The 12,645-nt window shown below is 40.1% G+C and overlaps 1 protein-coding gene and 1 long non-coding RNA gene across 5 annotated transcripts in view; one reads left to right on the forward strand and one right to left on the reverse strand.

Annotated features, from left to right (window-relative positions):
* The window catches only part of MARCHF1 (membrane associated ring-CH-type finger 1), an 848,690-nt gene that overhangs the window by 83,563 nt on the left and 752,482 nt on the right, over positions 1-12,645 (reverse strand). For 2 of the 4 annotated variants that reach the window (XM_027598174.2, XM_027598175.2), the window contains 2 exons: positions 2,792-2,871; positions 1,748-2,512 (listed from right to left, as the gene is read on the reverse strand). In XM_027598174.2, the coding sequence (XP_027453975.2) occupies positions 1,748-2,493 (746 nt within the window). In that variant the 5' untranslated portion in view covers positions 2,494-2,512; positions 2,792-2,871. Of the gene's footprint in view, positions 1-1,747; positions 2,513-2,791; positions 3,008-12,645 lie in introns of those variants that run through there. The other 2 variants (XM_035726038.1, XM_035726040.1) reach the window with 2 other exon arrangements.
* The window catches only part of LOC113924396, a 191,578-nt gene that overhangs the window by 55,087 nt on the left and 123,846 nt on the right, over positions 1-12,645 (forward strand). The window lies entirely within an intron of this gene.

Raw genomic sequence — 12,645 nt, forward strand, 5'->3', positions numbered from 1 at the left:
GCAAGCATTACTTTTTTTTTTCCAATTACTATTAAGCCCACAACTAGGTTCTTTCATTAAATTATGTTGGAAGTAGATTCGGGGAATGACAACAGATGGCTGTAAGTGGGGAGTTCTTGGTTGAGACTGGAAATAGTGTTTTATCCCATACCCCAACATTTTAGCAAAGTCACACTTAAATCATATTCCAAAGATTACAAGAAACTTACATTAATATATAAATCAAATGGTGTCCCTTCTTTGAGATGTCTGAGCCTGTTGTACTTGGCTCTCTCCACCTCTCCCCGCCATCTCCACCACCCGCTCCCCACATTCATCACCCCCTGGCCACAGCGGCCCACTCTCAGCCCCCTGGATTGCTAAACTCCTTCCCTCCTCCTGGCTTGGTGTAATGGCCCTTTCTGCCTGAATGGTCCTCCCGGTTTCTTTCCTTGATCAATGCCTGTCATTCTCCAACTTCAGTCAGCTTGGCTGACTCTTTAAGAGAGTTCTCCGATCTCTCTGAGTAGGTGAAGCTTCCTTGTTGTGGGCTTTCATAGTCCTTATCACAATCATAATTATACATCAACTGTAAAATAGTTTCTTTTGTTTCTCTGTTCCCCCTTAGACAGTAAGAGCTAGGATGTCAGAGACTATACAAATCTCAGGCACTGTAACATTTCCAATGCCGAGAATTGATGCATAACAGGTGCTTGAATGAATAAATCAATGAGCATTTTATAAAAATCTTATAAAACATTCTGAGGAATAAACTATTATTATTTACATCCAGGCCTCAAATCCCCTTGTCCTGTCTTGAATGGATACTGGCAACATTCTCGGGGTCACGTCACTGGCAGGAGGCACACATACATGTTTTATATAGTAACTTTAACTTTCATAAAACAAGCCCAAACAACCAAGCGTTATGCAACAAAACAACAAAACTTAACCAACTTAAATGACTAGGGGATAACATGAACACATGAAACTGTTTTGTTTAAAATGATCTGACTTGTGCATACTAGCATGGATATTCCTATAATTCTTAATCACTTTAAGTTATTTTGAAAATGTATACGGTTGGAAAAAAAATGGCAAGAAAGGAGTCTCATAGCTATGAAATATCTACATGTTGAAACTTTTCAGTACATGACTATCACTAAAGTTAATGTGTTCTCCTTCCCTGACGGCTCCAGCAATCCCACTGATATGTCCATGACCTGCTTCTGTGGGCTTTCAGTCTTGAAATACCCTGCTGAGTCAGACAACTGGAGAACAAATTAGCACCAACTGCAGAGATTTTTCTGATTTAAAAAAAAAAAAAAATCTGACCTTAAAAAAAACCCAAGCCTTGAATATCTTTCTGTCAGGATGCTAACAGTTCACTGAATTTGCATTTAAGGATCTAGGGTTTCATACACTCTCACTCATATTTCCTCCACTGGTCTTGTCTTAACTAGAATGGGTACCAGACCCAACTGGCTTGTCAGTACATTTACCAGGATAACTCACTATCCAATTAAGGGAAGAGTAAAGGAGAAATCTAATTCTATTCTGGAACAGCTTTCAAACCCATGGATGCTTCCCTATTATTTCTTCTCATTCCCATAGATGCCTTTTCTTGTTTTGTCACCTTATATACAATCAGACAAATAACGGTATGAATACATGTTATGTTTTGAGGGGAGAGGTTGAACACACGCCTAACTCACAGCGGGAAGAAATGCATGTGGATGGCATCAAGTCTTTCTCTACAGTGACTGACCTGCATATTTTTAAATTATCAGACCCGTCATGGTAGGTGGCAGGAGGCTTCTGCACAGAGTTATTCACCTGGAACGCGGCAGCGTCCACATACTTGCCACCTTCTGCTACTGCCAACATATCCGTGCTGGAATCGGCTTCTGAAAGTCTTTTCTGGATTGTTTCATATTGCCCAAGACGATGCAAGAGCTGCAGATCCCTGTGGTTGTATCTGCCTTTGCTCTCCTCATGCTTCCTTGAGGATCTCTTAATCTCAAAGGATCCTTGTGGCAGGGAAAGACTGCATTCTTGGTACCTTGTGCCCTTTCCTCTGCAGAGATTTAAAGAGCAACTCGCACATTCAGTCAGCTCTTGTTGCTTTTTCCCTTTGGATTCCACATCTACCAGATCCATTCCATGAGGAGCAGAAGGCCCATCCATATTTCCACAGGGCTTATTGCCATTTCTCCTTTTTCTTCGTGACAGTCGGAATTTAACTTGGGCTCTTTTTTTTGCCTGAATCCAGTGAGTCTCATCTGTGGAAGATGAATCTGAAGAGTCTGCATAAACCTCGCTCCATCTGGGGCTTGTGATTTGGAGGTGAAAATCATTTCTTCTCCCTTTTATTTGTTCTTCTGCAGGCTCATATCTCTCAGAGGCCTTCCTTCTCCTCCTAGGCCTCTGTTTTACTGATTTCTTACCAGACTCCTTCCTAGCAGGGCTCAGCACCATGACAGGGGTGCATTGCTCAAATGCATCTTCTGACATGTCATGCAAGATGGTAGATCTAGACAAAGCAGCAGGCAAAGGATGGGAGATGGGAATGGAGAGGAGAGCCACAGGAAAACAGAGAGAGAGAATGATGAAAATGATAGCATGGACCAGAAGTTGGTAAATAAAGATCAAATGAAGAAAAAGCACTAAAGGGGGAAAAATTAAGCCAGTATAAACTGTCCATGGCCAATGTAAGGCAGAGGCAAGAGCCACACAGTCTCGGAATATAAAAGAAGACTACAAAACATTGGTCTAAACAAGATTAAATAGGATCATTTGCTGAGCAACTTACCTGCAGATGTCCTGAGTGGATGGACAAACAGACAATCTTGACTGGCTCCTGGGAGCTGTCCCTGTTGTTGGACTGCTTGCCTGGAGAAACAAGTTAGATAATTTGGCATCTTGGTTCAGGTAATACATGGTCGATATCTTGCTTTTTTTCCACATATTTAAAAAATTACAACAAACGTGGCTGCCGGCTGTCATGTTGCTCATAACGCAGCTCACAACATATAGGAAGTTAGAGGGTTCGTTTTGCAAAAGTAAAACTTATTTGAGGAACTTGGAACAGCTGAGATGCTGTACCACTTTGCTGTTGCTTCATTTATGAGAGAGGAAGATGATTCCACAAGTTTCTGTTCTATTTACTGTAAACATTTGAGTGGAATGGCTCCGTTTGCCTTAGAAACAGTGGGTAACATCTGAATATTCTATAATACAAAGGACATAAAGGCTATTATGTGACAAGGATGATAATAACCTGGGAAGCCTAAATAATCAAATAGCCATTAGACTGCTAGATACTGCCTGGGAATAACATGAAGTCACATCAAGCCCCTATGAGATAATATATTTGAAAATGTTTTGTAATATTTTAAAGCCTATAGTTATTACTACTATTATTTCACCATGGAAACTAATAAAATCCATCCATCACAACTTTATTGACCTTTTGTATCTTCTAACCCTGTGGCCATACTGAGGCTATTAATAACAGAGCCAGGCAGATTGTTAGCACAAAGTTGAACGCATGTCACCAAACTCCTACCTTTGAAACGCAGTTTCTTCACTGAATTTGATGTCTTTAACTTGTATTTAATACAGATGATGGTGATACATCAAAGACTAGAATGTGCTGAGAACTGGCTGTGTGCCAGGCATCATGCTGTGGCTTTATCAACTGTTTCCTAAATCCTTACAATAATCTCACCAGGGCAAATAGTAACAACTAACACTTTAGAGTGAATAGTATGTGCCAATCATGGTCAGTGAATTTTCATTTGTCTGTTCATGAATACTCATGACAAGCAAGTGTGCTAAATGCTGTGATTATTTCCATGTTATTGGTAAGGAAACTGAGAAGTCGGTGCTGCTTCTCAGGAGTAGGTTAGAGCAAGAGGTTTGGGATGAGGAACCTTGCCCTTTCATTTGTTCTCTTACCCACCTGAGAATACACTTCTCCTTTACACAGGAGGAAACTAAGGGGCGGCCCTGACCAAGGAGATATATATACACATATATATATCTCTATATATAGCTTCTAGAAGCAGGAAAAGGCTAGAAAATGGGATCTTTCCTAGACCCTCCAGAAAGAATGCAGCCCTGCTGACACCTCGATTTTGGCTTAGTGAAACCCGTATTTGACTTTGGCCTCCAAAACCATAAGATAATAAAGTGTTTTAATTCAAGAAGCTTGTGGTAAATTGTCAAGGAGTCATAGGAAACTAATATAGGAGATGAGGCTTGAGCTAATCTAAAAGGCAAGCAGGAGTTATTAAAGAAGGGATCAAAAATTCTAGGCAGAGGACACGGGGGCCAAGAGGGAAGGATGGCATTCCCAGTATGCTCTCACAGACTGATTTACATCTGCACACTTCCGACTTAGTATTTTCGGAGGCTTCCCTACCAATCCATGAACACTGTATTTTTGAAATATTTGAATGTCATCTTTGAACACCAGTCCATGTTTGGTTATATCCTTCAATATTTCTATCAAAACTCATTTATTTCAAATTTTTTATTCAGATTAACTGCATCCATCGAACAGGTATATAGCCAATTTTTGTAAAATATAAGCATTTCTTTTTTTTTAAAGATTTTATTTATTTATTTGGCAGAGAAGGGCACAGTGAGAGAGGGAACACAAGCAGAGGGAGTGGGAGAGGGAGAAGCAGGCTTCCCGCTGAGGAGGGAGCCCGATGCCAGGCTCGACCCCAGGACCCTGGGATCATGACCTGAGCTGAAGGCAGACGCTTAATGACTGAGCCACCCAGGCGCCCCAAATATAAGCATTTCTGTACAATATGCAGTAAGCAGTAAGTTTTGTTAGATTGCATAACACTTATATACAACCACTGAGGTTAGTAGGGAGTTCTGCATGCAGCAGTCGCTGAATAAAGTGAAGTTTACTACTCATTCTCTTTTAAAAAAGCAATGAAGTCCAAAAGTGACCTCAAATCACTGATGATATTATAAAAGTGAACCAAAATATTCTGAGCATCATAATGGATATCCATGGCTACTTAATGACATGTTGAAGCCAATTCTATGAAGCTGTACAGGGAAAGGATGTTAGACATAATCATAATAAAAAAGTTTTATTGTCTCACAGGTTTGAGCAAATGTATGTTCTACAATGAGAAAGTGATTTGTCAATGAATAATAACACAGAACTTTTAAAAAACATGCAGCTTCCCTTTGGAGGGTTTTTTGGTCCACCATGAGACTGAATCAAATAGCATTTGTGTCTATGAGCCTTGAGTATTTTGAAGGGAATAGAAATCATGCTTCTTGTCCATCAAGAATCTTCAAACAGCTCATGTCTGATATTAGTTGGTACATGTTCAGTTTGGAGGTGGGGCAGAGGCTATAGTATCAGCTACTGTAGCAGATGCCATTAATGCCCACCCCATCCCCTTTGGCCTTCTTCTGAGTTCACCTGGATGCTGACTGATTCCCACTTGAGTGCCTGTGCACTCAAGGGTTCTATACCCTGGGTCTTTGGTACCATGTGCTCTCCCTTGGCTACACACAGGCACAACCTGGAAGTGTGGCATAAGTTAAAACCTCTGGGGACAACTCTTGGACTGAAGCCGGTGGATAAATGCTCTAGGTTTTCCATTCTCCTGAAGGATAGTTCTAAAGTGACTTATAATTTCTCAAAAGGCCCCAAGCTGGATTATGGCTCCATTGACCCTAGCTCATCAACACACCCCTTTATTGGCATTTCCCCTTTCTCTCTGTCTTACTTTACCCAAGCCTGTAGTGCTTCCTGGGATCACTTCCTAGAAAAACTACCTGCGCCCAATTAAGACAGTGGAATCTATTTGACCAGCTGATTGGTATAAAATTAACCCGAGCTTGTGTCACTTTAGATTTATTTGTTTAGCAACGTGAATTAAAGGTCTATTATGTAATAGATACTATGGAGAATTCTGGGAATAAAGAAAAGATAGCATCCTGAAGGAGCTTCTGGTTTAGTAGAAAAGAGATTCAAATGAACAAGCAATTTTAATATAGTCTCATCTAGTAATGGGAGTCCTGACAAAGGAAGGGCACCTCACGTAGAATGGAGCAGAGATTTAAAGTAAGTGTCCTGTGGGAGATGATGCCTGAGCAAGAAAGAGTTAACGTGAACCCAGTTTTATAATGACTGGAGGGAGGGTGTTGAGAGAGATAAGAAATGATACAAAGTCAGTATAAAGGAGTAGACAGAGATCCTGTATGTCACATTGAAATTTTTGGATTATATCATAAAATGAATAGAAAGTCATTGACAGATATTCAGCAGCAAATAGAAATGATTAAATTCGGGTACTAGAAAACTCACTTTGGCAGCTGAGAACTGGAAAGTCTAGGAGTGACTATAAGCAGGGGAAAGAATTAGGATTCAATATATCCAAGATGCAGCAGGGATTGGGAAAAGGGGTGGTTTATTTATTTTTTATTTTTTATTATTTTTTATTTATTTATTTGAGAGACAGTGAATGAGAGAGAGAGAGTGAGAGAGAGAGAGAGAGAGCACAAGTGGGGGAGGAGAAGAGGGAGAGGGAGAAGGAGAAGCAGACTCCCTGTTGAGCAGGGGGCTTGATGTGGTGCTCCATCCCCGGACTCGAAGATCATGCCCTGAGTCGAAGGTAGATGCCTAACAGACTGAGCCACTCAGGCGCCCCTGGAAAAGGGAGAGTTTAAAGAATATAATCCTAACTGGTTGTTCTATTTTTAAGTATGATAAAAATTATTTCAAAAATCAGTTGAAAAACGTAACATAGGGAAACATCTTTAATGTCCAATGAAAAAATTGTATTAAAGTGAAGTGGGATGAGAGGTTAGAGTACTTTTACCAGATATCAAAACATAGTATGAATCTTCAGAAATCAGGAGAATATGTATGTGGAAAACTATCTCTCTATCATCTATCATCTACATATCTATCCACCTACCTATTTATTAGCTTTCTATTCCTTAGTACTTAATAAAGTTACATTTCAAATTAGTGGGAAAAGACCAGGTTATTAAATAAATAGCACGGGCAGAAATGACTAGTCATTCAGAAAAATGTAAAGCTGGATCCCTTTCTTATTTGCTTACACTACAGTTTAGGTGGATAAAAGACTTAAATGTAGTAAAATAAAAATAAAAATATGAGAAGGAAACATAACTGAGTAGTTTATAATATTGTGGAAGGGAATCCCTTTCTTGGGATGACATAAAATAAAAAATTAACATAGGAAAAGACAGTTAAGCATGGTAATTAAAAAAATAAAAACTTCTAACTTATAAAAAAGAAACATGTACACTCACCAACATTACCCCAGACAAAACTCAAAGCCATAAATAATGCCATATTTCATAATATATATGATAGCCAAATAGTTAATTTCTATAGTACTCATAGACTTTTTACAAATTAAAAAAAAGAGAGAAACTGGTTGATCTTAGGAAAAAATGAGTAAGACACACAGGCAGGTAGTTCACAGGGGAGGAACTGCACATGGCTTTTGGCCACGTGTAAAAAGATGCTCCATCTCAATAAGCAAACAAATGCAAATTCAATTAACAATGGCATTTACTTTCACTTATCAGATCAGCACATTAAAAAAGATTAATACCTAGTGTAGCCAAAGTTGCGGACACCAAGCATTGCCATATATTGTTGAAATAATTGTAAATTGGCACAACTTATTTGGAGGGCAATTTGGTAAACTTTATTAAGGTAGCAAATGTCTATGGGATTCAAATCAGAAATTCTACTCACAGGAATCAATTTTATTAAAACACCTACAAAATTGTCCAAAGATATGTTCATTATAACAAGAATGTTCATTATAGTATGGTTTGTCATATTACGAAATTGGAAACAACCCAAATGTTTAGTTTCTTAACATTGAAATACGTAAGCCATTTTAAGAAGAGATACACCACATACATGCACACACAAGCTCACACAGTACATGTGTAGGATATATTTTTAAGTGAAAAGTTAAGCTTCAAAGCTGTATATAGTATGATCTCATTTGGGTAAATAATACTTTCATGATATTTGCTATCATATGAATAGGACACATTTGGAGGAGCGTACATCCAACCATTAGCAGTGATTATCTTTGTGAGGTGGGATTATGAGAACCTTTATTTTTTAGGTTATATATTTCTATAATACTTAAAAATTTAATTTCAATAAAAGGAAAAATAACTTTTTAAAGATTTATTTATTTGAGAGAGAGAGAGAGTGGCAGGGAGAGGTGGAGGGAGAAGTAGAGAGAGTCTCGAGCAGACTTTTTGCTGAGCGTGGAGCCCAACACGGGGGTTTGATGTCACGAACGAACCTGTGATCATGATGGGAGCCAAAACCAAGAGTCGGACACTCAACGGACTGAGCCACTCTCGTGTCCCAACTTTTTAATCATATTAACGATGATGTCATAAATGATAACTATTAATATCAAAAATCAGGGTTGGTATTTTTTTCTCTAATATTTAAGTGATAAAGTCATTGCTTATTTAGCCTCTTTGGATTCCACTTTCATTCTTCAATTACATGTACTCAGCATGGTATCTACGTAAAAGAATTGTTATGATGGTAACATGAAATCACTGATCAGATAACTGCTTTGTGGAATGTACAAGAGTTGTAGTCAGATGCTAATCACGAAATATTAGAATTCTTTTTATTCATTCCCAGCAAATCATGTTTTCTCTCCACAGTGGACTCAATGGTATCCTCTCATTCAGAGAGAAGACACATAACAGTCTAAGGTCAGTGATTCTCAATCCTGGCTAAAAATTAGAATCACTGGGGAAGTTTTCAAATAAATACCTCTAACTGGGCCTGATTCCAGAAGCTTTTGAAGAATGGACCCCGGGGTACAGGACCTGACCATCAGTATTTTTAAAAGCTGCCCCATTGACTTAATGTGCAGCCAAAGTTAAGAACCACTGGCTTAGGTCAAAAGGGATACAATTTTACTTCTAATTTCATATTAGACATTTTTTTTTTCCTGAGACTCCAGTGGTAATATTCTTGAAAGCTTGATTTTTTTTTGAGAGAGAAAAAAGTGTTTTCTAAATTCTCAAATCTCATATTTATACATCTAGAAGAGATCTTGAACTTGAGGGTGTAGTTTTACTACAGCCTATAGTGTAGGGACATAAAGGGTATGACTTTAAATCAATACTTTACAGGAAGAGTAATTACCCTCTGCTCACTACTACCTGCTGCTGAAGAACAGGAGAGGGAGAGAAGAACGGAGGATGAAATTCCAGTGTCTGCCTTCCCCATTTATCCACCCTGGGTTGAACATGGTTTGGGGAGAAAAGGTGGGGGCAGGACAGGGTATATGCAAGCCTCACCAGGAGATGGTTGTGGGAAAACCAGGAGAATGACATTTGTTCTTCCTTTCCCTGGAAAGACTGCAATGTCTTTCAGATTAGCTTTTCAGTGGACAAGGGAGGTGCCTGATATATCACCTGCATGGTTGGGTAGAAGTGACAGAGGCACCTGTGCCAGTTTCCCATTCTTTCAGAATGGGGTAGAGTGAGGAAATCCAGATGTCTTCTTGTGCTTTGGTGAGTGTGTGTGAAAGATAACCTGAGATGGCTGGCCTGGGGAAGTAAGCAAGGGTCAATGAGAGTACAAGTCAAATGTGACTTTGTAACAGAAGGCCACAGAAAAGACTACCAGGCAAAAGGCCTGGCAATGACAGTGAAAACTCAAACGGGTTGGAAGATCAGAGCCCTGCTTGACTGTAACAAAGAGCCAGTCACCAGGTCTTGGTGCCTTAGCAATAGTAGTAAAACCTGCAGTAAAAACCTAGTAAAAACCTGCGTATAGAACTCTAAAGAGAGCTCCATGCCCTAGTGTATTCTGAAAATTGAAGGGATAATGGGAAGAAACCTTGAAAGATTGGATGTGATGAAGTTTTGAACTGGGAGAGACTGAGATCTTTTTTTGAAAAAAAAAAAAAATCAAACATTTTCCGTATCAGCCATAAAGAGAACTCAAGAGGAAGATAGAAGAAATGAGATTACTTTTAGAAAGTCACATGTTTTTTTCCCCCCTGTATTGTGCAAAATTTACCACACTTCATCCTGGGGTCCATGTGGGACCCCTAGGAAACTGTGTAACATTGTGCTACATCTGTAGCATTGGCTGATTACAAAATCTAGATGTATAAGAAAGAAATCTTGAAGTTGAGTCTATAATCTTGTGGATTAGAAATGGTGCATTAAGAAAGATGCAGGCCAGACAAAAAGAAAAGAGCGGGATGACAAGTTGTCTTAATGCTCCTTTTGACACACCAGGTCTTGGGAGAAACTGAAAATCCTTTCAAAAAAATGAAAGACAAATCTCCCTTTGGCAATTCACACCATTAGGGGTGAGGCTTAGAGTGAGGCTAGATTCTTTGAGAGGTCTAAAGGAGAAGCTAATGGTGCAGAGTCGAGCTCGCCTTGAAAGGCCCTGGAAGACCAGCAAGTGGAGCCCGACTGGTCTACAGAAGCCAAGCTATGCCAGCCTACATGTCCTGTTGGAACAGACAGTTGAAAACAGAGATGGAACGGTGATTGTCAGCAGGGAGGGCACAGCAGGGGATTTGTTCTGAAGTACCAGCTCATGTCACTTCCTCCTTCTTAAAAGCCATCCATACCTATTGATATAAATCAGATCCAAGATGACCTTGAGCAGCAGTCAAGATTGAACCCCTGGGAGCAGGAGATGATAAGGCTGATTCTGAGAGGAAGGAACATCTCTTGGGGGAATAAATAGACACCATTCTGTGAAGGAGTTGAGGACCCACCATGGTACCCAAGCTACCTTGTAAAAGGTACACATCCTGGGAGATAGATAGAGAAATAGATTCAGGCAGTTGCCTTTGGTACCCCATGTCACATCTCAGTCCACTTCTGATAACTGCAGCCCTAGAGAACAATTCCTTTGTGAGCACCAACTGACCTCCTGGTGAGAACGTCCCATCTCAAAGGAGTGCAACCTAGTTTCTACTCCTAAAACAATGGAAACCCACTTGGCTCTGTACAAGCCTGAGTACAAGGGAAATAATACCTCTAGGGACAAACTCAAAAATATGGGAGTCAGAAGCTTGTGGAAAAATGATCCATCCTCTCCGTCAGATACAGAATTCAGAAAGACACTGGATATCTCTCAGGAATCCCATTAGAATCATAACTGACTTCAAAATGCACCCTTAAATTGACTTTTTACTCACTTTTTTCTCATGTTTCCTAATTCCTCATTGATGACTCCTGGGATGACTTCCGAAATACACCACGTGCACTAAAAGTCTTGACAGCAGTACTGCTTTGAGGGGAACCCAGACTGAGATATAATTGGTAGCAGAAACAGTACCATAATGCAGACCCACAAGATAGAATGTAGGAGCTGGGTCACTCATTATCAAACTTCACAGGGAACTCTTTGCTGGTAGTAAGTGGGGTGGTGATAATGCCTAGTGAACTGTAGCCTCACAAGCACTGGGTTGGCTGAGGCACAAGTGATGGGGAAGCAAGCAGTAGCTCTGGAATTTGTATAGTAAGGGCCAATGGTAATTATGAGGATATGCAGTTGCCTGGCTTTGTTAACTGCCTTGGGAACTTCCATGAAAGAGAATGGCAGGTTTAGTTTGGCCAAATACCAATGGAGGTTACTTTGTGAAAGCCTGTGTACAAGGACAGCCCGAAGTACAGAGATGTTACCCCTAGGTAGCTCTCTGCCGAAAGGGAGCAGAAGCTGGAAGGTAAGTCATCAGCCCCCAGTCCTTCAGGTGGTCAATCCTTGGAGACATTCTTTACATTTCATAAGGAGATCCTGTTACCATATCAGTGACCTCTTTACTATACCCTTCGACTGGCTTGCCCTTCTTTTTCTGTCTCACTTTCCTTCTGCCTCACTCCTGTTGCCCAGTGAACACTTCCCAAACAAGCTACTGGTATAAGTCCTTGTCCCAGGCCCTGCTCCAGTGAAAACTTAAACTCAGACACTGAAGGTTTAGGGTGGGCTCTATCATCAGATAAACTGGCTGGCTGTTGCCCTTCCACCTGCTGGCCTGGACTATCTCTCATGCTCCTGAGTTGTATATCCTGTAGATGGCAGGTCTGGTGCCCAGTCTGCAAGAAGATCAAGTTCCAGTCCTGGCCCTTTCCTCAACCTGTTGCAGTTAATTGCCTAGAGAGAGGAAGATATTCTCACAACTCTCACTGCCTCTCATTTTCCTACCATAATGCAGACCCACAAGATAGAATGTAGGAGCTGTTTTTGATCTGTATAATCACAGCTTCGAGATTTATCTTGTAATTCCAGGCATCTCCTTTGCTTGATCAGAAGGCTTCAACGGTTCCTGATTACTTAATAAATACAAAGAGGGCAGTTTGGGATTTGGGGGTCTTTGTGTTTTGACTCCCATCTATTTTTCTGGTATTTATCTCAGCCTTAACTCCTCTTAATTCCTGGATTCCAGCAACACCCTGCTTATTTGTTTGTCAAAATTATCATATCCATATTTATCATATTACCAAATATGTCCCAAACTTTAAAAAAGAAAGATTTTATTTATTTGTTTCAGAGAGAGAGAGTGAAAGAGAGAGAACACAAGCAGGGGGACCAACAGGCAGAGGGACAGGGAGAAGCAGACC

The sequence above is a fragment of the Zalophus californianus genome, chromosome 2, assembly GCF_009762305.2.
Source record: "Zalophus californianus isolate mZalCal1 chromosome 2, mZalCal1.pri.v2, whole genome shotgun sequence".
NCBI lineage: Eukaryota > Metazoa > Chordata > Mammalia > Carnivora > Otariidae > Zalophus > Zalophus californianus.